At 43.0% G+C, this 24,587-nt stretch overlaps 1 protein-coding gene across 2 annotated transcripts in view; it reads left to right on the top strand.

Moving 5' to 3' along the window:
• ADAM12 (ADAM metallopeptidase domain 12) overlaps window positions 1-24,587 on the top strand; it is a 166,532-nt gene that overhangs the window by 120,192 nt on the left and 21,753 nt on the right. For both annotated transcript variants that reach the window (XM_079312236.1, XM_079312237.1), the window contains exons 12-14: window positions 18,008-18,185; window positions 22,967-23,056; window positions 24,331-24,526. In XM_079312236.1, coding sequence (XP_079168362.1) covers window positions 18,008-18,185; window positions 22,967-23,056; window positions 24,331-24,526 — 464 coding nt within the window. The remainder of the gene's footprint in view (window positions 1-18,007; window positions 18,186-22,966; window positions 23,057-24,330; window positions 24,527-24,587) is intronic.

The raw sequence follows: 24,587 nt of genomic DNA, 5'->3' as shown, positions 1-24,587 counted from the left end.
GTTTCAAAGCCTGTCAAATCTTGTTGCAGTTATCCTCCTCAAGCTGAGAAAGTTAAATGTTATCAGAGCACAACATGTACTATTGCACTTTTCTATTTCCTGGTTAAAAATATGAGAGAGAAAAATGCTGTAAGCAACTGTTTATTCAAAAAAAGCCGAAACAATCCACAACCAAACAAACTGCATTGCAAGTGTTAAATCAGAATTTCACCTTCTCTCATCTTGCCAGCTGAGCATCAGTCACAATAGGAAATGAGCCAAGATTGAGATGAGTGGGTAGGAAATTCAGTAATGCAGGAAATGCACTCTCTGCAAACTCTTTGTCTTGTGCTGAGCAGGTTTTTAATTTTGCACAAACTTTTGTTCTAAGTGTGGAGCACTTTTAGCATGCAAGAAAATCAAATCTACAAAGTCAGTGGGATTAAGGCTGTTCTGTGTGCAGAGGGACACAGAACAGAGATCAGAAATGTGGGGAATAAAAACCAGTGATCCTGTGGTCACTTCTGTTTGTGCAGGGCCAGGAGCTGAACTGATGGTCCTGGTGGGTCCCTCCCAGCTCAGAATATTCCCTGATTCCCTGTCAGTGCTGAAGGGTGGCTCTGCTGATGGCCAGGGCACTGTCCAAGGGACAAGAGTGTTCATAGACACTGAAATTTCAGGCACTCTGGGCAGAGTGAGCTGTCACTGCTTGCAGGGATGTATTTTGAATTCCTGTTGAAACTGAAGGATGTGAGGAATGAGTTCTCCATGTTCAGACTTGGACTGAAAGGATTAAATTGAATTAATAATTGCCAAAGCTCTCTGATGGTAAGACTGGGCCAGATGCAGGAATTGGAGTGCCTGTGACTGGAATCCAGTAAGAACCAGTGGGGTAAATACCTGCCAGCAGTGTGGGTACAGCTGGATGTGCCTTAGGACAAGAGGATGCCCTGGATGTTCTGTGTGTCCCTTCCAGCTCCAGAGTTCACTCTGTGCACTTACAGTTCATCTCTTGCTTAAAATCCTCTTCTGGGAATTGTGATCAGCTCTCCCTCTGCCTTTTCCAAGACTGCAAGTTTCTGGGAAAGAAGGGGAGCAATCTGGGAGAGGCCAGGGAGTGTTGGGCAGGGCTGTTCCCTGCTGGTCAGCCCAACAGCAGCCCTGGAATTCCTTCAAAGGCAGGGCTGTCACCCTCCATCAGGGCAGAAATCAGCACTGTGGCCAGAGGCCAAGCACAGCAAGTCCAGAGACAAACAAAAGAGAGTTGTGAGAGTGGAGGAGGATGAGAGGCACTTCTGCAGTCTGGAAAAAAAAAAAAAAAAAAGCTCAGCTCTGTTGAGACAATAGGTGGCAATTATCCCCATGGAATTGCATCCTGCTCAGGTCAGGGCTCTGTGCACTGTGGGCAGGGTGAGGTGGGAGAGGCTCTGAGCAGGGGCCAGGCAGGGCTGGGCTCTGGGCTCCTGCAGGAGGAACTGCAGCTTCTGCCAGCTCAGCTCAGTTACTGCTTCTGCATCCTCCTGCTCTGCTTGGCAATAAACACAGGGATGCTGTCAGGACAGGAATTTCGGAACTCAGCTGGTGAGAGGGACATTAAATAGCTCCTCCCTCATTCCTCCTTCAGGCTGGAGTCCTTTGGGTGTATCTGATCCTGTCCTGGGTGCTGGAGGTGCCAGTCCAGACCCTGGGCTTGGGTTGGCTCAGGGCAAGGTCAGAGCCAGGCTGTGCCCACTCAGTGCTCAGCAGGATATGAGGAATTGGATATTCCATTCCTCATGATATGGATGGGATTGGATATTCCATTCCTCAGGATATGGATGGGGTTGGATATTCCATTCCTCAGGACATGAGGAATTGGATATTCCATTCCTCAGGGTATGGATGGGATTGGATATTCCATTCCTCAGGACATGAGGAATTGGATATTCCATTCCTTAGGATATGGGTGGGATTGGATATTCCATTCCTCAGGACATGAGGAACTGGACATTCCATTTCTCAGAATATGGATGGGATTGGATATTCCATTCGTCAAGATATGAGGAATTGGATATTCCATTCCCCAGAATATGGATGGGATTGGATATTCCATTCCTCAAGATATGAATAGAATTTGATATTCTATTCCTCAGGATAAGGATGGGATTGGATATTCCATTCCTCAAGATATGGGTGGGATTGGATATTCCATTCCTCAAGATATGAATAGAATTTGATATTCTATTCCTCAGGATAAGGATGGGATTGGATATTCCATTCCTCAGTATATGGATGGGATTGGATATTCCATTATTCGGGATATGGATGGGATTGGATATTCCATTCCTCAAGATATGAATGGAATTGGATATTCCATTGCTCAGGATATGAGGAACTGGATATTCCTCAGCACCCCAAAGGTTGGGCAGGGGGTGTCAGCTCAACCTTGTGAGAAAAATTCCTTGGATTTTCACCAAACTCTGCATTCAGCTCATGCCTGAGGAAGAGCTGTGGCCCTCACAGCCCTGGGCAGGCTGATTGTTTGCACTGATTATTGATTTAGAAATGGAAGCTTTAACTTGGGTTTATAGCCTCAGGCTTTGTCTCAACACCCTGCTGTCAATCTGTGCTAAATATTCCTGGAGAACACTTCCTGCCTTGAGCCAAGCTGCATCTCACCAATTTCAAATTAACACTTTGAATATTTAATTAGCCAACGTGTCTCACCAATAGCAATATTCCCTCAAGCACCAGTATTGAAGGAACACTGAAAAGTTTTCCTCTCTGGAAGTGCTTGTCTGTTAAGGGAAGGCCAAATGAAAGTTCCTTATCTCAAATGCACCTTGGAAATAGCCAAAAAATCAAAACTAAGAGCATCCCACATCCATTTAGAAAGACTGCCTGCTCTCAGTGCACTCACTGCACTGTCTGTGCTTTTCTAATTGGTTTGAGGTAGATTTAATGAGTGGAATAAAAAAAAAATCTAGCTGAAGTTGGTATAAAAAGCACAGAGAAGTTCTTATCTGATGTCTACAAAAAATAGGAAATATCTAAGACATCTCAGAAAGGCCTCTGTGAATTTAGCTTTGGAGTCATTGGTGTGGTTGTGCACAAAAGGGAATTTTTTAAGGCTGTTGACTTAAAAGGGATTTCATCAATTATTGTAATTTCTTTCAGTTCTTCTGTTTCAGTCTTTGAAGAGGTCTTGGAAATTATGTCTTGGTGGAAAAAAACCTCCAGGGATCAGGGTGGAATTTAAACTCTGTTGGATCTATCCTTTAATCAGCTTCCTGTAGTTATTATTCCTAAAAGGTACCAGCAAGATGAGCAGCAGTTGTGTGTGAGCTACAAATGTTAAAGACCTACTACTTTGGCAAAATGTATTTTTTATAACATGAAATGAATCACAAAGCTCCACAAATTTGTGTCAATACAGGACTTTTAGAGATTCAAATATCTGCTGTGGAAGTCACAGGAATCCTTCTGTAGAAATGGGGATGGTTCCTATAAAAATACTATCATTGAGGAATATTTAGTGATAAAATTAGTATTTAGTACTATGGAATATTAATACTTAAATACATTTAATATAGATGCTAATCCTATCAGTATGGATTATTTAATACACATTATCCTCTTTTCTAGGCATCTGTTGTAATGATATTCCTCTAATTTCTTTAATTGTCTTGTACATGGACTATTCCAAGTGAAAAAAAAAAAGGAATATTAGAAAAATTTGTGAATCTTTTACTGAGATCTCATTATCTGGAAACTAAGGGACCAGACTGAGCCAGTGAGGCCACATCAGCATTCCACTTGTTTTCCAAATATCTCCCTAAAGTGTCCCCTCTTAGGACTGATAATATTCCTCCTGCCAGGTAGATAAATACCAGAGAGTTGTGGTGCAGCCCAAGGCATTGGGCTGGATTTATACCCTCACAAATGTGAGCAGAATTTAGCACTGCAGATTTAGCCAATTAACAGGGCTTGTTTAATTTAATAATTTTGGAAATGCACTATTTTAACACATCCTTCTTCATCAAAATGGAGCATCCATGGGGTTTGAAGCCAGGTGAGCTTCCACTAAGTTGAAATATCGAGTTCAGATATTTTGAGATTTTTTTTGCAAAAGGGAAGCAAAATTTTGGCAGTTAGTGTTCTCCCTCCTGTAAACTCAAGGGTTGAACTTCCCCTCACCCATTTTCCTGTGTCCTGAGTGCTGTGCTGTTTCAGCCTCCATGCAGGGGATCCACACAGGGAAATGAACACGCTGGAAATTTGCTCTCCCTTCCCTCTCACAGGGAATGCTCCTGGAAGCTTTTCCATTTCCTCTTCCTAGCTGAGGTTCCTGAGAGCAGGAATCCTCCCAGCATGGGCAGTTTCACCACTCAGATGCTGATCCCACAGCTGTTTATTCCCTTTGCAATGCCCATTCCTGCGACGACAAAATCCTCTTTCACTGGCTCCTGCTGGAATTGTTTTCTCTTCCCAGGTTCATTTCTTGTTGCTGGACCATCCCAGCTCCATTTGTTCCATCTCTCTTTATCTTCCACAAGCTGATGGAAAATAGGGGAAGTGCTGCTTTGTGGTGTTCCCCTCCAACCCCCTTTGCACCTGGATATGGGAATGATGAAGGTTTTTCTCCTGCTCCCCTGTACCCCATTGCTTTCTCTATATATTCATTATGAGATAGAAACCTCACATTGATCTGGAAGGGTCTCCTCAAAACCCATGATGGAGAAAAGATGAAATAAATGCAAAATCATTTAAAATCCTCAGGAAAATGTAAATGCTTTACAGGCTATTGTTTCAGGACATGTAAGGAGAGGGAGATATTCAAGAAGTGGAAAATCTGATGTGTGAGAGAGAGCATGGCTACTGATATTTGCTTAACAAACCTCTGAATGAAAGAAATCTCTTGGGAAACTTTGTTTTAATCCAGGTCCCTATTAGACCTGGCTTTCCCCCACCCTGTGCTTATCTTGGATCTTGTGTTTCCATTTCCAATTTTCACAGCTAGAATTTAAAGTCACTCTGTGTTTCCCTCTCACTCAGATTTTAAATTGAATTTACTCAGATAAATAGGACTGCAAGTGTTACAGGGAAGTGGAGCTTGGGCTGTGGCACTGCTGGTGGAAATTCCTGTTTTGTGTAGTGATGAACATGAATGAAAAGAAAGGAGAAATGAGATCAATTTAACCTCTCAGCTATAGATTATTATTTTAGAGGATTTTTATGGAACGGTGCCTCACAGGAAAAAGAAAGAACAGCTAATTTTGAGTAATTGCCTTTCAGTACACAATTTCACTTTAATTATTGAGTTTTTGGAGGCAGGGTCTGGGGGAGGAGACCAATTAGGAACACAGAAAAAGCACAGAGTAGAAATCATACACAGAAAAACATGGGTTCATTTATTGTTGTAATTGGGAGAAGACATTTTTCTAACCAGTTCCAAAAAAAAAAAAAAAATAATAAAAACCCACCCTGCTGTTATCAGTAAATTTTAAAGCAAAATTAAAACCTTCCTGTTAGAATTAAAGCAGGGAGAGAATGAGAAGCTGCCTATTTGTGAATGAAAGTGAGAGCAAAGGTGATCTGTTAAGACTCAGCTAAGTGACAGTCCCAAATTAAAGTAATGGCTCAAAATGAGCACAGCTGAGCAGAAATGGGGGAAAATTAACCATGGAAAGGACCATCAGGTGGGCTTCTTCCAGGTACTACTGAAAAAGAGCCTCAGTTCTTACTGGGTTTTAATTCCCTCCAGGAGCAATTAGATATTCTGCACTGAACACTGAGTACATCAGTAGTAATTAAGGTGAGATAAAATATTTAAGTGGAAACAGAGTGGTTTTTTCCTGAGCAGTAGCACCAGATGTCTGTGAGGAGCTCAAAGTGACACCAAGAGTTGCAGAGGAGACAGAGCAAATGTGCACATCCCTGTTTGCCTCCCTGGGGATGAGCTGGGCCATGGATCTGCTGTGGGAATGGTCCAGGCATCCCTGGGTGAGCTTAGGGAACATTTTGCTGTTCAGGGGCCAATTTCTGTGCTGTGGCATCTGGGAGAAGTTATCCTTGAAAGGCAGCTCTGCTGCAAGTCAGGAAGGGTTCATCTGCTGCTTTGCTTTCCTGTGTTAGCTTCAGTGGCCAAGGAGAGGTGCATCACACTTCAATTTGTGCTTTTTTTAGAAATAAACACCCATTTCTGCTGGCAAGGAAAAGCTGGTTTTATTGGCTCCCCTCTATTGACAGCCTCTGTGGTAGCAAATATATTATCAGCCACATCTAAAATAGCTATTTATTTGTTTTCTCTTCCTGCCCTCATTCCCATTTCTTGCTTGTTCCACACTCTGGAAGGTCCTGCTGATTTTCCTGATTCAATCTCTGCAGTGCTCAGATTTGGAGGTTTCTCTGGAGTTGTGCTCAGTGCAAGGACAGGTTGGCAGAAGCTTTGGCATTCAGGTGCAGCTGTTATTGCAGGAGTCCAGCATCAGATCACTCCTCTTCCCCAAATTTCTGAGTCCAAGGATGCATCTGGAATGTTCCCCAGAGCCACTGAGGTCCCACAACCTGGATTAGTGAATATTCCTTAATTAAGTGTTAGGTCTGAGGTTGTGAGTTGTATCTGTGTACAGGGTCTCTGTCCAAAACCTTCTGATATTTCTGATGGAAATTTGGCTTTGGGAAGAGAAATTTGCCTGTGCACCCAAAGCCCAGCCTGGTTTGCTGCTGTGCTGCAGTTTTGCTTCCACCTCTGCTGAACTGGAGCAGCATTTTTGGGAGCTGTGTGAAAACCCAGGTGATGGTGATGCCTTAAGTTTGACCATTTATATTTTCCAGATTCTATCCTGCACTAGTATAGGACTCTGAACTCCATATAAAGTGTTGGCAAGCTCTCCCAGCTCAGTCACACACAACAAATCCTTTTCCAGCCCCAGAACCAAGGACTCCACTGATGGAACTGGGGCAGATGAGCAGGACTGGGTCAGGCTGAGGACTCAGCTCCTTCATTCCTTCCCCTGGTGCAGAGTCTGGGGGAGCAGCACCCCATAATTAAAGTGTTCCCAGCTGCTGTCCTTTGATGGTGCTGAAGGTCTGTGGATCCCTGTGGATCCCTCATTACCATTAATGAGTTTTGGGGCTGCACATCAAAAGCAGGCCAATGGCAGCAATGCTGATTTTACACTGCTCAAGTGAATATTTGCATCTTAGAGAGTGTCTGAGGGCTCCTGGAGAGCTGCTGGGCTCACTGGGTTTGGGTCTTAAAGGATTTTCTTCTTATGTTGTCATCTGCTTTTGTTTGATTTTTGAACTGTCACAGAAAAAGTATTTATTTAACTACTGTATAAACATGTCGTTAAATAAATAAAACAGTGAAAATCTCTTAAAGACAAGTTGGGAAAGTCCTAATCACTTGTGCCATTTGTTGCATCAAGTATTAGTTTCAATCACTTTTCTCCTTTTTGAAAAATGATCTCAAGGAAGCAGAACATAAGGTCACCCTCATTTTGATCATTCAAAGGCTGAACTGGAGACTCCAGATGTGAAAATAACATCTGATTACAGATAATAACGTCTGAGATTTCCAGAACAAAAAAAAAAAAAAAAAAAAAGGCAGGGTGAAATGGGAAAGAAATCAGAAATAGAGTGTGGGAAAGGACACTTTAGTTTACTGAGTGGTTCTCTTTATTTTCCTTGTAGATGTCTTGCACCATCTTGTAGCTGCAGAGCTGTTAAATGTTAGATAATCAAACTATCAGTAGTTAGCACAGACTCTCCTGACCCCTCTCAGTCAGTTTTCAGCTGCTCAGACCTCACTTTGCATTTCTCAGTCTGGCAGCTCAGAGCCATTAAACTCTGGAGTCAGCAGAATGATCTGGAATTACCTCTGTTACAATTTGAGGAAAATGAAATTATCTTTCAGATGTAAACAGTTTCTAATTAAACTCTGAAGCTGTTTATGTTTCCGAACCAGTCTGAGCTGAGCTCGGCACAAAGACAGACTTCCTGGTTGCCTTTTTCTTTTTTTAATAAAGTTGATATACTGATGTCATAAATTACTTGTGACAGAGCTAGGTCTGTTGTGCCAGCAGTGCAACTGCTTTTTTAAAAAAAAAAATAAAAACCAAAACCTTAAGCAACATATCCCTCTGCCCCAGTAATTTAGCACATTGCATTCTGGTCCTTCCTTTAGTAGGAAACAGCCACGAGATTACAGAATAGATTTATGTCAGTCTTTCCCTTCCCTCCAAGTAGCCCCACGTCTGAAGTGCATTTGGCCTTCCTTTTTTGTTAATAATTTCCATGCCTGGCAGATATATTTAATTTTTGTGATAAATAAGATCTGCATTGAAGAATTAGTAGCGTTGGTTGAAATCCATTTAATTTTTCCCAGTCCTTTGCAGGAGTGGGTCACTGTTAGCAATTAGCACGCAAAACTAGGGGGCAAAAAGAAAAAAAGAGAAAAGATAATTGCTTTTTATGTAGTTCAGTCTTTCCCATCTCAGTAGATGTGCTGTTAGAAGGGAAAATATTTGGCTTTGCTGGTGTATTCTCAAGGAGAACTGGCACAGATTGACAGCATGACTTTGCTGTAAGTGAAGCTGACAAGGAGAGAGGTGACTTCTCAAATGAAAACACATTTTACTCCTGGTGTGATTATTTATAGCAGATACTTAAGGACAAGCAGGGGTTTCTGCCATGAGATGTATCCACTTTTCCTGGCCTGGATGCTGGGATGAGAGAGCTCAGCTGCCTTTTGTCTTGTTGCTGTAATATCCATAGGAAATATAGCTGTGAGAGGGACATTTTTCTCCTGCAGTGCTGCTGTTGCCATGACCCATGGGAACAAATCATAAGAGGACATTTCCCTTTATCTTGGCTTTCTGTTTCATAAAAAAAAAAAAAAAAAAAAAAAAAAAAAGAAAAAAAAAAAAAAAAGAAACTCTGAACTTTCCAACCTGCAGGGATAAATCTGCAGCACAGTGCATGGAGAGTTAAGCACCCAGCGTCCAGTTTTAATTGGTGTTAATGAATTCCAAATTCCTGGCTTAAAAATGGAAACATACCTTAAAGGGCAAATCCTTAAGGTCACAGGAAAGCTCTTTTTTGCACATGTGTTGTGTGCCCAGGAGCACTTGAAGGAATTGCTGTGGACAGGGCTGAGTCCCTGTAATTAACTGGTGCCCACAGCTGCATTTGCCACAGTTGTCATGGGAATCACAGAGCCCTTTGTGCCTGGCATAGATGTGCAAAATGTTGAAAATTTTACCCTGACAATCCCTTCCTGCAAAGTCATTCTTGATCTTTTCTAATGTCAAAGCCTGTCACAAAGTGCTGGGCACGTTTTACTGGGGGGTTCTGGGGGCAGCAATGCAGGGAGGCTCCACTTCAGCCTTTGCAAATGAATGATGCAGCCCCAGCGATGGATGGAGATAAGAAATCACCTATTTTAGAGTAAAGACACTGAGAATGAAGATCTGAAATAACTTTGTGTCCTGGAGAGCCTTTCTGTCTGGCTCTTACAGCATGGAAATTGTGTTCATCTCCACCCCTGATGCTCTCCTGGCAGCCAACCACCAGCAGGTGAGAAATCCAGAGCTGGGAGGAAAACTCCCATGGATTTCAATAAGGCCAGGATTTCATCAGCATCCAGATGGGTGGGTTTTGAGATTTGTTAAAAGCCTTTCATTGTTGTGAGTAAAAGTTTTAATTTGCTCATTAAGGATCTCTGTATCTTAGATCATGGTTGGATCCATCCTGTCCTCATGGCTTGAAATAATGGAATAAATACAGTGTAGCTGCTAATTTTATTTTGCTCCAGCTCTGTGAGAAAGAAAGGAAAAGGTAGAAAAAGTGATTCTTTGTAATTGTATATGTAGGATTTTTAGAAGAATTCAATTTCCACTCATCTGAGGTGATTTAGGTTATATGGGATAAAGAACTTTTTCCTCATAACAGAAGAATGGAAGGTGGAAATGCTGTCGAAATTCAGACTGACTTCTGGCACATTTTTTCTTCATTTTTCTTTGAATCTTCCCAAAGAACAAAACATTGAGCTATGCTTGCAGGTCAGATCCTCCTGTCTTGGAGTCCTGGTTTATTAAGAGCCCAGGTAGTACAGATGTTAAGTGAAACCAATATGAGCCTGCCCCCCAGGTATTTATTATTCCCAGTTTTTTGCAGGGCTCAGATTCTTTTCTCCCACATCTCACCACATCTTCTCCATGTGCTCCATCCAGATCCCTGGGGTTTGTCTGCCAGGAGCTGAACTCGAGGATTCCTGTGGGTCCCTTCCAACTCAGGATTTTCTATGGATTCCCTTCTCCCTAGCCTGGGTTTCTCCTGGTTGGGTTTAGCCCTCTTTGGGGTCCACTTCCCTTAATTTGGTGTCATTTGTTCTGCTCACCTGATGTCCAGGTTCATCCTCACCCAAATCCATCTCTTGAGCCTCAGTGCCCTCTTTATGGCAGGTCTTTCAGTGAATCTGATTCCCAAAGTCAGATTTAATTTTTTTTTAATCCCTGTCTACTCCTGGCCCATTTAAAAAAATCAATTCCAAGGTTTTTCAAGGGAGATAATTAGAATGTAACTGCCTGGAACAAAAGCAGATTGTAAAATCATGTTGGGAACTAACCAAAACACCTTTTCCCTAATCAGAAATCAGCAGGAAGATGATCTTCAGCAGTGGTTTGGACCATTTGTCTTTATTTGCTCGTCACATGCTGAGGATGTTGTGTTTTGTGTGACAAATTTGAACTCAGGGCACTCTGGTTGTGCTCCTTATCCAGATTTTCCTTCACTGCTGGGAGCTGCTGGCAGGCACAGGATGTCTGCATCCCTCTTTTCCTTAGCCTGGGACCAGACCTGACCCAGCCTTTTCATCCCTCCCTCTGCTCTGCCTTTGCTTTTTGACTTTTCCTGTAGTCAGCATTGGATTAACCTCAAATTCTAAGCAGTAGATTGTGAAACCTGAACTCTCAGCAATCCAGCAAATTTTTATTAATGAGGTAGTGGTCTAAAAGGAAACAGAGCAAAAGATGAGCCAGAGGCAAATTCAAACTGATTATAGCTCCTTGCCTTGGCTGTCTGGTTTCCAGCAGGAAGAACAGTTGTCTGAGTTCAATTCCCATGGAGCTTTTGCAATGCAGATAACTCCAGCACAGAGTCAGGATCCTGTCAGGGGTGATAAATTGGTTTAGTATTGCTTCACCCCCAGAGCACAAAGGAAAGTCACAACAGGCCTCTCCTCCAAGAAAATACTTCTCTGACCATCTATTTGTCAAAGGGAAAGTAACTGCTAATAATGTTTTATTTGGCAGTTTTGTGACTGCCACAACAGTCTATACTGTATAAAGCCATTAAGTGTTGCTCCCTTGCAGAATGGATTCTTGGGAACCATCCAGGCATTTCTTCTGTCACTGCTTTCTGCCCTGAGGTCCCACATCCAGCATTATAAATTTGCCTTTTTGAATATTCCAGGTAGTTAAAATTTCACCTCCCGTGTAATGGGAGAGGTCAAGGCTCAGCTGGGGCCCTGTCAATCCAACCTGGGCACTGAAGAGAGATTGCTGGAATTCATTCTGGGAATCTGCACTGTCCCCAGGGAGAAATTAAAACAAACTTAAGGCAGTTGTGTGCAAAGCTTTAACATTGGCTTGGAAAGGCTTTCCCTCCAATAAGCCTGGAAATTCCAGTGTAGCACAACAAGCCATCCAATTAAATTAACCACCAGTGGGATCTATTCCCAGTTATTTCTTGGAAGAGTTAGAAGCCACCATGTAGTGAATGTGACAAAGCTGTGGGAGAAATCTGGGCTTGTTTTGAAGTCACTGACCATGAGCTCAGACAGAAGAGCTTTGATGTCATCTCTAACTACATGGCCCAGTTCTGTGCTCTACTTTATCTATGCTCAGGGGATTAAAACTCTAAAAGAGAAGCAGAAGAGTAAAAAATAGGCTAGAAAAATAAGTATGGGTTGTCAGACTTCCTCTACCTTTTGAAGCAAACTTCCCATTTAAATACTTTATCTGTAGATAAAACCACTCTACATTTTTAGCTAAATCCTTCCTGAAAAAGATGTTCCCCATCAGCTCTGGGACTGATGTCTTGGGCAAAGCTCTGTCATGTGCTGCTTCCAAGAGCCCAAAGGCTCCTCCAGCTTCTCCCCTCCTCCTAAATTTCCCAATTTGCTGTTTGCAAAAGCTTTAGGTGTCAAAGCACCTGCAGGTACCTTTAAGCTCCCCATTTTTTGTGCTGGTGGAGTCAAAAACTTGCATTGTGCCTTTCTCCCTCAAAAGAACTTAGAAATTAAGACATTGTTTAAATAATGGATTAAAAAGTCCTCCCATATTATGGCACTTGTCTAATTAATAGATTAAAAAGCCCTTCCACGTTATGGCACTTATCTAATTTTAAACAATTGCTACTAAAATGTGAGGTGTAGGAAATAACATGTAGTGACAGAACTTGATACATGAAGGGATCTGTAGTATTTGAACACCTATTTCAATATCAAAGAAAACTGGATTTTTATCTCCTGCTTGACACCTAATTCTGTGAAGTTCTTTATGCTTACTAATTCATTAACATACCTGCTGTACAGAAGAGCTGGAGTGTCAAAAATGTCATCTCATAGCAAATTCACTTTCATTCTGGGAGGCTCATCTCTCTTAGGAGCCCATGAAAAGTTGTTTTCAAAAGCTGGAGAGCAGTAATAATGTCGAGAAGGTTAAAACCATGGGGGATGTTTTTGAGTGCAAAAGAATTACGTCAATTAGATCAGGAGTTAGAGGAGGCTGGAAAATTGTCACAGTTCCTTGAAATCAACACCTGCCTGGGTCTAGAAACATTCATGCTGCTTGAGTTTCTCCTTCTAGAGGTTTATTCTTGGGTTACTTTCTCTAGTGCTGCCATTTTTTTAGTGGAAAAAATTAGTTACACCTGTATTAACAAAAACAACCCTATCCCTATGCTTTAATTTAATCCTCTCCACCTCGTTTTTATGTTTTTGTGTAAAATATTTTTATGTTTTCCATACTCCAGTAAAAGGGTCTGCATTGCTCATCCCTTCCAGTTGTGAGCCAAAAATGAAGAATTTTGGAGACTAAGGAGAGCAAATATTCATATTTTTGAATGTCAAAGGGTCCATGGCTTGAGACAGACACAAAGTCACTGTGGTGGTCAGTTCAGACAAGGTGGTGGAAATCCAGGTGTTGGAGTAGGGAAACTTCTGACTCAGCACTCCTCTTGTCTTTGAGCACCTTCATGCTCCTGAAAAGCACAGCTGGTGCCAGAGCTATTTCCAGATATGGCCCCTCAGGTCTGGGTTTTTAGGAATTCTGAGCATAGTTCAGTCCAAGTTTTTCTGCTCCTTTGGAAATTAGCTAGCCAACAGTTGTTTCCATGCATGCTCAAAAAAAAAAAAAAAGTCCCTTTTAAAATTAATATAATCTCTAATTATCATATTACCTCAGGGAGGGAGATCTGGTGGTACTTAACAGAGCTCTTTGGGGCTCTTGTGCATTTTAATTGGGTGAATAATTGTAAAACACTTCAGGGTCTTTGGTAAAAGGCTCTGTATAAACATTGCCATAATGCTGAATAATCAGGTTGTGATGTGAACTGGAAGAAATGAACCCTATAAACAGATGTGTATATACATATTGTGTGTGTGTGTGTGTTTGTGAACACCAACATTTGGGACAGAACAACACAGTTCCTTTAGAAAAATCCTGCAGCTTGTGAATAAGAAATAAAAAGTTTGATTGGAAAATCATAATAATCAAAATGTTTTCAAGATATGGTGAGCCTGTGGTTTATCCCCCTGTGCAATGGACAGAGAACTCCCAGATTCATTGTGTTACCCCTTGTGCTCTGCCTCTCTCATCTCCTCTCACTGCAGTTTTCTGGGGCAGTGGCTCAGTTCCTGTGCTTGTACTCTCCTGTCATTCAGCTCCTGAGGAAGGGGAATTCCTCTGAAATGGAGATGACAAAGATGAGTTTTTATATTTTGTGAAAAAAAAAAAAAAAAAAAAAAAAAAAAAAGAAAGGAAAGAAAAGCCTGTGCTGGGCATCGAGGTGCTGGAAGAAAGAATCCTCTTCTGTTAAATGGGACTTGACAGAGTGCTGATGCCACTTCACTTAGTTAATGGAAGGAGCCATCTAATACAGGCTGAATGCAGAAGTGCCTAAAGGAACCTGGCATTGGAGGGCTGGAGTGCTTGAAATGTAAATGACTGGGACAAGCCCAGGCTCTGTTTCCCAAGGAATCGATTACCAGGGATCCTCTGACGACTCTGAAGGTTTTATTTGCAGGAGCAGGCAAAGCTGTTTTTGTTGGAAACTGGGATATTTGTTGCTGGGGATTAAACACATCCTTTAAGCACCGAGGAGACACCGAGGAATGCTGTGGATTCAAGAGGGGTAGAAAGACTGAAATATTTTTCCTTGCTGTAAAGCCTGAGGAGACTGATGGCAGTGCTGGGAACTATTTGAGTTCTGTAGAGTTGTACTCACTGCCAGAGCAGTTTGACAAAATGATCCATTGTGTATTAAATCTACAGATTCAGACAGTGTAAAAAATGTATGGGATACAGTGTTTTAGAATAAGAGTTAGGCTGGACTAAAGTTTCCTTTTTCTTTCCAATTGAAAAAAAAAAAAAAAAAAAGGGATCTGTAACAGAAAATGTCTGGAGTGAAGATGAATGGAGTTTAAAGACTGGTGATGAATTTTTTACCTCTGGAATGTTCTCTCATGGCATTTATGAGCTGGTTTTCTAACAGAATAAGTGTCTGAGCTACCACAGGAAGCACAAACATCCCTGTTTAGATATCACTGAAATCTTGGAAACACATCAAGGACTGACTTTACTGTGGAGACCCCAAGCCCTTCACCCACCCTAAGGCAGCTCCTTCCAGGTGAGATCAGAAGCCTCTTTACAGGAAGCTCCTGCATTTGTTCAGAGGATGAATTCCTCTCACAACACCATTCCTTTGTCATTTTTCACAAGCTCCAGACGTTGATTTGAGCACCCCTGACATCTGATACTTGTGACTTCCCTTCCCATCCCATCTGCCAGGGATTTCATTCTTCTGATGAAACAGCTTTAAAATTGCAGAGACAGACAAAATACAGCCTAAAATCACAATAACCAAGTGCTGTGGCTGTTACATGGAACTTTATTGGTCGAAAAATGAAGAGTGGTTGTGTATCAGAATATCACATTAAAGATCAATCAAGTTCCCAATGAAATACCAATTGGCATCAATAGATGCCAATCTTCTCTTGCATGGTGTGGTTGCCCTGAAGTTTCTCTGTTTCCACCAGCTGTGTTTATTTCTGGGTTTTTATTGCTTTATTTGGGGATTAGTTGGTAAAGAAGAAGCATTTCAGGAAATGTCATCACATGCCATGTGCTGTACTGATGTCAGCTGAGGAAATCAGTGTCAGGAGCAGGAAAAGCCAGAAGATGAATGGATCTCTGACTTCAAAATAGGAAACAGCTTGAAGTTCCTTTTTGGGGGAAAACATAAAGCTCATTCATCAGCAATGACCTCTGGACAGACACACCTCTCATCCATGCAAATGGTCCTGGGAGTGCAGGGATGCCAAGGAACAGCCCAAAAACATTGACAGTTTTGACTGGTGAGCTGTTCTCATGATCCATGTGTGGCTGAGAGTGTCACATGGAAATTGCATTAATTGTGTTCCTGAATGGATTTCATTCCCTGTGAGCTGTATGTCTCCTTGTCTCACCCCAATGGATATCAAAGAAAACCTATTCCTGAATGGATTTCATTCCCTCTGAGCTCTGTGTCTCCTTGTCTCAGCCCAGTGGATATCAAAGTAAGCCTGTGCCATTGAAGAGCAGGATCTTGCCTGGATGGTGCAGTATTCATTTATTCACACTTTGATATGAGCTGTGTCTGATCAAGCTCTCATCAGGATGTATCACTCAGGTGTATCTGGATTTCTTTGTTTTTTCCTGCTGTTTGGCAGGAATGTGCACCCATCTACTTGCTCGCAGTCACATACACAGAATTTTGTGAGGTTTTTTTCCCAGTCACATTGAGGTAGGACAGAATTTTGTGGTGTCCTGCTAAGAACATCTCCAATTGCTCAATATAAAATGGTCAGTAGTTTTCCAAGAGCCTTTATTTTCTGTTCCATTACTCCCAGTACCTTCCCTGCCCTCCCTTGGGGCCCAGCTAACAGCCTGGCTCCTACCTCCTGCTACTCTGAAATTTCTTTATTTATCTTAGACTCTGTCATTTTGCTGAAACATTGATATTTTCCAGCAATCAGCTTATTACATGGAGATGCCTATTAGCTTTCTGAAGTCATATGTCAGTGAAACTCAAAACTGTTTACTTTTACTTGACAAGCCCTATAGTGATATTGGAAAATTATTTTCTTCTTCAGACTCATGTTTATGTTCTTTTCCAATGAGCTGGCTGTTTTATTGCAAGAGAAACTGTAAAAGAGGTAATTTTAACTAGGCACAAAATATATTCTGTTCTGTAATGTATCCATAACCTTCTAGAAGATCCTAATTAACTTCCTTATGTCAGCATGGGAAGCTCTATTGCATTTGTAGTTGCCAAACATTTCTTTCTTTTTAATAGAAATTATCCTTTCAAAGACCTACGGGCATCATCATCCCCAAAACAAGCTTTTCATTTGAGGATATCAGAAACACCAGGAGATTAATGGAAGTCTGAAGTTCAGCAGTGCAGAATTTCTATCTGTCTCTTGCTTGTCTGCAAGGATAACAATCCTAATAACACATGGGTGACACAAAGCACTCAGTGAGTAAAGTGAAATTGCCAGGTTGGCTCCTGAGCTGCTGAAATGTTGAGTTACTGCTGGACCAGGCAGTGACAAAGGTATTGAATCAGGGGAGAAGCTGCTCTGCAATGTGTTGGTGTCACAGGTTCAGTGGAATTCAATGTGGATGTGAGATATTTGGGAATATTGTTCCCTGTGATGCTGGAGAGAGCCTGGCACAGAGAAGCTGTGGATGCAGCAGCCACAGGAGGGGTCCATGGCCAAGCTGATGGGGCTTGGAGCACCTGGGGTAGTGGAAGGTGCCCCTGGAGCTGGGGTGAAATGGTCTCCAAGTCCTTTTCCAGCCCAAACCATTCCATGGTTCTGGTTCCAGGACATCTCAGCCCAGAGCAGCCCTTGGACACAGAGCTGTGTCCCTTGGTGTCTCCTCTGCAGGGCAAACTGCAGACATCCATCAGCAGAAACAGAATTAAGTTCTGCCAGAGGAAAACAGCAATTATCTGCTGATATTTGTACTGCACAGGATGGGTTTGTTTGCACTGTCTGGGTGTTTTGCAAAAGCAGTGGGAGCTGTTTAGTGTCTGCACAGCAGGGCCCAATCCTGCACTCTGGACTGGGAATTCCAAACAAGAATAATTCCAGCACAGCCCCTTACAGTCCTGCTGATTTAAAATAAAAATTGTCTTTGCCTTAATCATGCAGTTCCCAAGCTCAGCTTTGATGAATTGCAGAAGTCTCTTATCAAGTAACAGTGGGTTTTTAATTTTATTCTTTTTTTTTTTTCCTGAAAAGAGCAGGAAGTTTGCCATTCTGCAGAGCAAGATGAATGAATTTGCCATTTGAGGCTGAATTTTCCAAGAAGGATTAGGAGCTTTTGCAGTCCTGCAAATGCAGGGCACTACTTGCAAACCCAGCATTTCTTTAGGCTCACAATCACAATTTGCATTATAACTCCATATGCAAAAGAGGAGAAGGAATTTCAAATGTGAACACTTCCAATCCTTAACAGCAGCTACAAAATTAAGGGAAAAAGTGACAATTCCCTTACTCATAGTCAGAAATTATTATTATTGTTGATATTTTTTATGTTTTGGGCTTGATTTCACAGTGAATTGCTCTATCTCAATTCTGTGTGATAAAAACTGAACACAATCTTCTGGTTGAGGCACAGATGTGCTAAAATGTCACCAGTGTGACAGGAGGGAGAGGTTTTCATCTCATATAACAACCTTCCTTTTGTCTCCATGTGGTTTTTTTCTGCAGCTATCCATTCCCCATGGTCTTCAGTAGCTGCAGTAGAAAGGACCTGGAAAACAGCCTGGAGAAAGGAGTGGGAATGTGCCTCTTCAACCTGCCTGAAGTCAAGGAGTCCTTTGGTGGCCAGAAGTGTGGGAATGGCTATGTGGAAGATGGGGAGGAGTGTGACTGTGGGGAGCCTGAGGTAAAGCACCACCTGGGGGTTGTTGCTCATGTCCTGCCTGCAGGTTTTGGACAGTGGAGGGTTGGTTTGGTGTGTTTGGTGTAAAACAGAACTCTCCCTTCTCTGCTTCCATCCCATCACCTTAAACCTCAGAAGTGCAGGGAGTCTCGAGTGCATTCCAGTTGACAAAGTTCAGGCAGGGCTTGGGTTAAGAATGTGCTCAGTTCATCCTTGGAGAGCAAAGCCTGGCTTGTCCAGCAGACTGGCCATGACCTCCTGTTCCTAGAAGTTCCTTTCAGCCTTAGCTCATCAGCCAAACTCCAAAGAAGTTTGAGAACTTGGCTCGAATTTCTCAAGAAAACCCTCGTTAGTTGGAGGTTTGTTTCCATCAGTGAGAAGCCACTCATATATTTATATTTATATTTATGTCACTATAACCATAGAAACTGAGAAATCATTGGATGGTTTGGGTTGGAGGGACCATACAGATAATTTCATTCCCCCTTGCCATGGGCAGGGACACCTTTCATTATCCCAGGTTGCTCCAAGCCCCATCCAACCTGGCCCTGGTTCCAGAGATCCAGGGGCAGCCACAGCAAATCTGGGCACCCTGTGCCATCTATGTAACACTATAAAAATAGAAATATTCATATTTTCCAGGTGTTTTTCACTGCAGCTTCAGTTTCCAGGTACAAGACCTTGCCCTCCTTCACTGTAGGATTTTTCTTTCCCTCTAGCCAATTACCTCCCAACAGAAATAGCCTTCACTGCCTCCCAGACAGATTGCTGCTGCTTCAAAGATTGTTCCATTTAGCTTAGTGAATGTGTCAGAGGACTCCTCAGATCAGCAGGAGATAGGCAAAACCTGGGGGTCAAATAATATCCGAGCTGCCATCCTTATCCCTTTCACATCCCATCCTCATTGGCTTTATTGAACTTCTCTCTGATTATCTGAATTAAAGGCAGCAGCAGATGAGGGATTTGTTTCCTGTGATAAATAGGGACCTACAGACAAAAGAGATGGGGGCAGTTAAAACAGCAAGATCCTGCTACATCCTGCCCATGGAGTGTCCAAGCTGAGGATTTGCTGACAGTTCTCTCACTCTTGAGGGTACCAGGGTTGGAGGAAGCAGCCTTATCTCCTTGTTTAAAGTCAATAGAGTGCAAGCAGCTTGCAAATGTCTTTCTAACCCAGTTATCTTTCTTGTTTTCATTTCTGAACTTAGTGATACCTTTTCAAGTCAATTCCACTTAATGTCAACAAGCACTGGCTTGATTTGCCTCTTCTTTCTGTATTTTTGCCTTTTTAGTTGTATTGGAAAAACTGCAGCTTGGGTGCAATTAAATTTATTTGTGATTTACTGCTCTAATCTGAGTGGTTCCAGAAAACCTCTGTGATTAGTTACTAATTCACTTCCCAGTCATTTATTACCAGCTGAGTTCTGTCCATAGAGTTGCATTACCCCAAGAATGAGTGATATTAGGATTAAATTCTTCCATGAGGGAGGTGAGGCTCTGGCACAGGTGCCCAGATTTGCTGTGGCTGCCCCTGGATCCCTGGAAGTGCCCAAGGCCAGGCTGGACACTGGGGCTGGGATCACCCTGGGATAGTGGGAGGTGTCCCTGCCATGGCAGGGGTGGAACTGGGTGATTTTTGGTCCCTTCAAACACAAACTATTCTATGATTGTATGATCCTAACAATTTTAGATTATATGGCCAAAAATGCCTGATGTGCTGCAGGGTCTGTGGAAGGAGGGTTAATGCAGATTACAGATGAAAACATAAAAGAATGAAGAGAAGTAAAACCCCTCAGTCCTTAAAAGATGAAAATGTGTCTTTTATAACCAGCTGCAAGGGGGAACAGAAAACTACAAATTGCTAACTCAGAAGTCTGACAAATTACTTCCAAATGTAATTAGGAGTGAGTGCCCAAAGAGCTGTGACATGCCAGGGACGAGTCAACACGGCTTGTGTGCCAGGAACTCTTGTCTTACAAAATCTTTTCTTACAAAATCTTGTCTTAGAAATCCATCACAGTGCTCTGAAGGGTTTAACAAGTGGATGAGAAGGGACAGGTCTGTCACTGCAGTCTGTGAGGACTTCAGAGAGGCTTTGGACCAAAACTTTCACCAAAGCTTCTCTGGGAGATGGAGCAGCTGTGAAGGAGAGAAAACTGCATGGGCAAAAATTGGGTTAAAGGAAAAGAAATACATATCATCAGGTGTAAATCATCCATTTCATGTACTGGAAGGAGATCTGCTGTGCTGAATCCATGAGATGTGTCCTGGGGACTACACAACTCAGCATTTTCATAAAGAGCCTGGGAAGAGGAATAGTCTTTAATTTGCTGATGATATTAGTTAGGCTGCTAGAGATGAAAACTGGCTGTGAAGGACTGCAGAGAAACCTTCTGAGGCTGCTGGAACAGGCATTAAGATGAGAAATGGGACTCACTGAGGAGTGATGCACATTCCAAAAACACAAAGAAGATGATGAACTCTGAGCTGCCTGTGACCATGGAGGAACAAGACTTCATATTGCAATAAATAGTCTCATGAAAATGTCAGCCCAGTGCTCAGGAGTGGTCTAAAAGGTAAATAGGCTGTTAGAAAGTACTAGGGGAGAAATAGGGAAACAAAACAAAGCACCAGCAGACCTCTATAAATCTTCTGTGCCTGAAACTGCTTGTGCAGGTTTTCCCTACCCCTCCCTGATCCCAGGGAGATAAAGCAGAGTGGAAAAAGATTGAGAGAAAAGCAATAAGGTGGTTCAAAGTTTCAAAAGGGCTCTGACTGGAAAAGAAGAAAATGAAGGCAAATGCAGCATAAGCTGATAAAATCATGAGGGGAATGGAAAGGGTGAGTGAGGAGAGATTGTCCCTCATGAGAAATGAGAAGATGAAGTTAGAAAATGGCAGGTTTCAAACAAGCAGAAGGAGCTGCTCCCCTGACTCTGTTGGTTAACTGGGGGTTCCTTTCCTCTGACTCTTACAGGAGCTAAAAATTCCCCTGGAGCCAAGGGAAAACCAAGAGAAAGGCAGGAGACTGGGAAGGTGTCAGTGCCCCTAAACACTGCTGCTCTCAGGGGAACACAAGGACAGAGGAGCTATGGGCTGACCCAGTGGGGTCTGTCTTGTGTTCTTAGGAAGGAGAGGGTGAAAAGCAGGTGTCCTGTCCACAGGACAGAGCCTGACATCACCTAGGGGGTGCTGGAATTGTTCTGGTATTGGGCTGCTCTGGTTCCTCTGAAGAGCCAGGAGAGCCACAATAAGAAACCTCCTCCCATCATTGCTGTAGTTATCAATAATAATAATAATAATAATAATAATAATAATAATAATAATAATAATAATAATCTCCAGCACAGCAGTAATTTCAGGTGGCAGCCTCCACCCTCCAAAAGTCTGGTGAGCCTTTCTTGTTTTTTCACTTGTTTATGTTAAAATCATTCTTGACAACTTGATAGCCCAGGCACAAAAACTATTTACCAAGCTCATTCCCTGCAATGAGCAATAAGTGAGATAGCAATTGGAAATTCCAGAGGAGAAGAGCTGTGTTTTTATCCCAGTCTGCCTGTGGAATGCTGAATGCTGCTGTGGGGACAGAGGATGGGGAATTGCAGCTGCCTGTTCAGAAGGATTTTAATGGGACTGACACTCTGCTCTGCTTATCTCAGATTGTTTTTGAGGTGAATTTATAAAAAGTGCCTCTGTGCAGAGGAATGTTGTTCCTGACATGCAGCAGCTGCCCAGGAATATTTCTGTAGCCTGCTGCCTTCCGGTGATCCAAAATAGGAGCAGGAAGTTGTTCCTCTGCTTCAGAGCACACTTGGCTTTGCACATCCAGGAAGATATTGCCTAAAATACAGTGAAATGCTGAGAATCTTTCTGGTTTTGGTGGTCAGTCAGTCTCTGCCTTCCAGCTGGGAAGATTTGAGAAGCCAGTGAAGTAACAAGAAGCTGTGAACATCACTCTAACCCACTCCTCCTTCCTGTGCTCCCTGTATGGTTAGTGATCCCTTGCTAAGTCAAACAGACTTAACACAGCTGAAGAGCAATTTTATCTGCTGCTATTTCTGTGAGAGAGATGAGATTCCAGCTCAGCTGGTGTAACTTGCAGCTTGTGGGCATTATCTTGGAAAAACAAATCCATTCTTTTCTGAGGCTCCTTACAAGCTCGTTCTACTGACAATAAAGTTTGCAGGAGCCCACACACAGCACCATCTAATCCACAAGTGTGAAATTGGGATGTATCAGTGAGTGAGGCTGCAATTCATGTTCATTCCATATCTCAGAGCTCTATTACTGCTGTTCTCTGATAAGGGATTACATGGAATCGTGTCGTTGTCTTCCTCTGTGGCAGCCCCAGCCTCCATCCAAACAGGAGCCTGGCCAGCAGCTATCACAAAATAGAGCTGTAGATGTGATGCTCTGCAACTGCAGAGCAGCTCCTGGATCCTCTCTGGAGGCAATGGAACCATTCCACTGGTTCCTGTGGAAATCAAACACCCCAGGGCCCCATCAGCATTGGTGTCAGCACGCTAGGGTTGTTTGTGATATTTGGGATTAGATCCATAGCTGGAATAAACCAGCCCTCCTCAGCAGCTTCTCTGGCTTTGCTACACTTACTGGGCTTGTTGAATCTGAGGGCAGACAAGGCTGTTTGGACCAGGTTGTCGAATTTCATGCATAATTCATGATTTCATGCCCAGCTTTTCTTGGCAGAGCTATAGGCAGCCTCTTGATTTACTCATTGTGACTGAACGTTGTCTGCTCTGAATTTACCCTCCCAAATTCCTGCAGGAATGTACAAACCGGTGCTGCAACGCAACCACCTGTGCCTTGAAGCCTGGAGCAGTGTGTGCACACGGGCTCTGCTGCCAGGACTGCCAGGTGAGCCACGGGAAATGTCTCTCTGCAGGTGGGGAGGGCACAATTCTGCATTTTCCCCTGCTCCAGTGCAGTAAGCAAGGATGGAGGACAAGTAAATTGGTATTGATAAGCATTAAGGCACTTGCATGTCATGTGAGCAATTAAAAAATTCCCAAAATATAAATTATTGAAGGAGCAGATCAAGTGATTTTTTAAATTCTCTCTGTGCTGTTTGTGACCCCTTCAGTTGCTCATGTGAAACTTCTTTTTCACAAACTTTTGTGTGCTTTAATTTTTCTCATTCCTACATGGCAAGCAGTCATTAAATGCTGAACCCTCCTTTTTGGGGGAAGGCTCTTAAATTATTAATTCTATCAATAGCATATGTATTTTTAATAGCAGATCATCAGCTATTGTGGTCTCCTAATATTCTATAAAAGCCAATTTACCAGAGGCATTTACCTGCTGGAATTCTCAGGCTCTCCCTTGCCCAGGGGCTAATAAAGCATCCAGCAAGTTGCCATCATGTCTGTGGCAACCCATGAGCTCGGAGCAACAAGGGATCCCATAGCCAGGAGTTGCTTTTTAGCAAAATCAATCTTCATGTCCTTTGCTTTTTACCAAAGGCAATGTGATTAAAATTCAGGGCTGCTCCCAGAGCACACCCAACTTTTGTGGCTGCTTTTGAGAGTGAATGTTCAGACAGGCACATTCCACCATCTGTTCCAAAAAAAATATAATTTTCCATGGAAATCAGTCCAGGATAGAAACAGTTACATGGACTAGTCTTGTAGTTAAGTTTGAGAGATCTTGATGCCCACCACAACAACATTTCCATGTAGGAAATGTAACTCCACACATTTATTGAGGTTCAAGGTCATTGAATTGAACCTTCCAGCCTGGGAATTGTTGGGCATCTGAATCCACAATCAAGTGGGCTGGTGGCTTCCTGAGCCCTGACACAGCCCAGTGTTCTGTGATCAGCTGTGCCAGATGGAAAATCTCTGATCTGACTTTTGCCCAGTGCTCCAGACCCTCCTTGCCAGAGTTTCTGTGTTCAGACACGATGGAAGAGCCACTTGCAGACATCAGGGCTGGGGTTGCCTTTTGTCTTGAGCCATGTGAGCAGCTTCACCTGACCCTCCTTCCTGCCAAATCCTCCCAGCCTGGCTCAGCGCAGAGCTGTGCAACCCCTGCCCTGCCCTCTGCAGCCAGCTGGGCAGCGGGGCAGTCAGCTCTGCCCTGCATGGCTGACCCAGCCAGGCACAGCCCCTGAAGCTGTGCTTGTTTTACAGCTGAAAGCAGCTGGGGTTTCCTGCCGGGAGTCGAGCAATTCCTGCGACCTGCCCGAGTTCTGCACCGGGGCCAGCCCGCAGTGCCCGCCCAACGTCTACCTGCACGACGGGCACGGCTGCCAGGGCGTGGATGGATACTGCTACAATGGCATCTGCCAGACCCACGAGCAGCAGTGCATCACCCTCTGGGGCCCAGGTGAGCTGGCAGAGGCCTGGGGGGCAGTAAACATCTGGGGGCTGCTGAATTGCTGGTGGTT

The sequence above is a fragment of the Erithacus rubecula genome, assembly GCF_903797595.1.
Source record: "Erithacus rubecula genome assembly, chromosome: 9".
Classification (NCBI taxonomy): domain Eukaryota; kingdom Metazoa; phylum Chordata; class Aves; order Passeriformes; family Muscicapidae; genus Erithacus; species Erithacus rubecula.
Note: the sequence above shows the minus strand (reverse complement) of the source record. Positions and strands in the feature narration are given on the sequence as shown.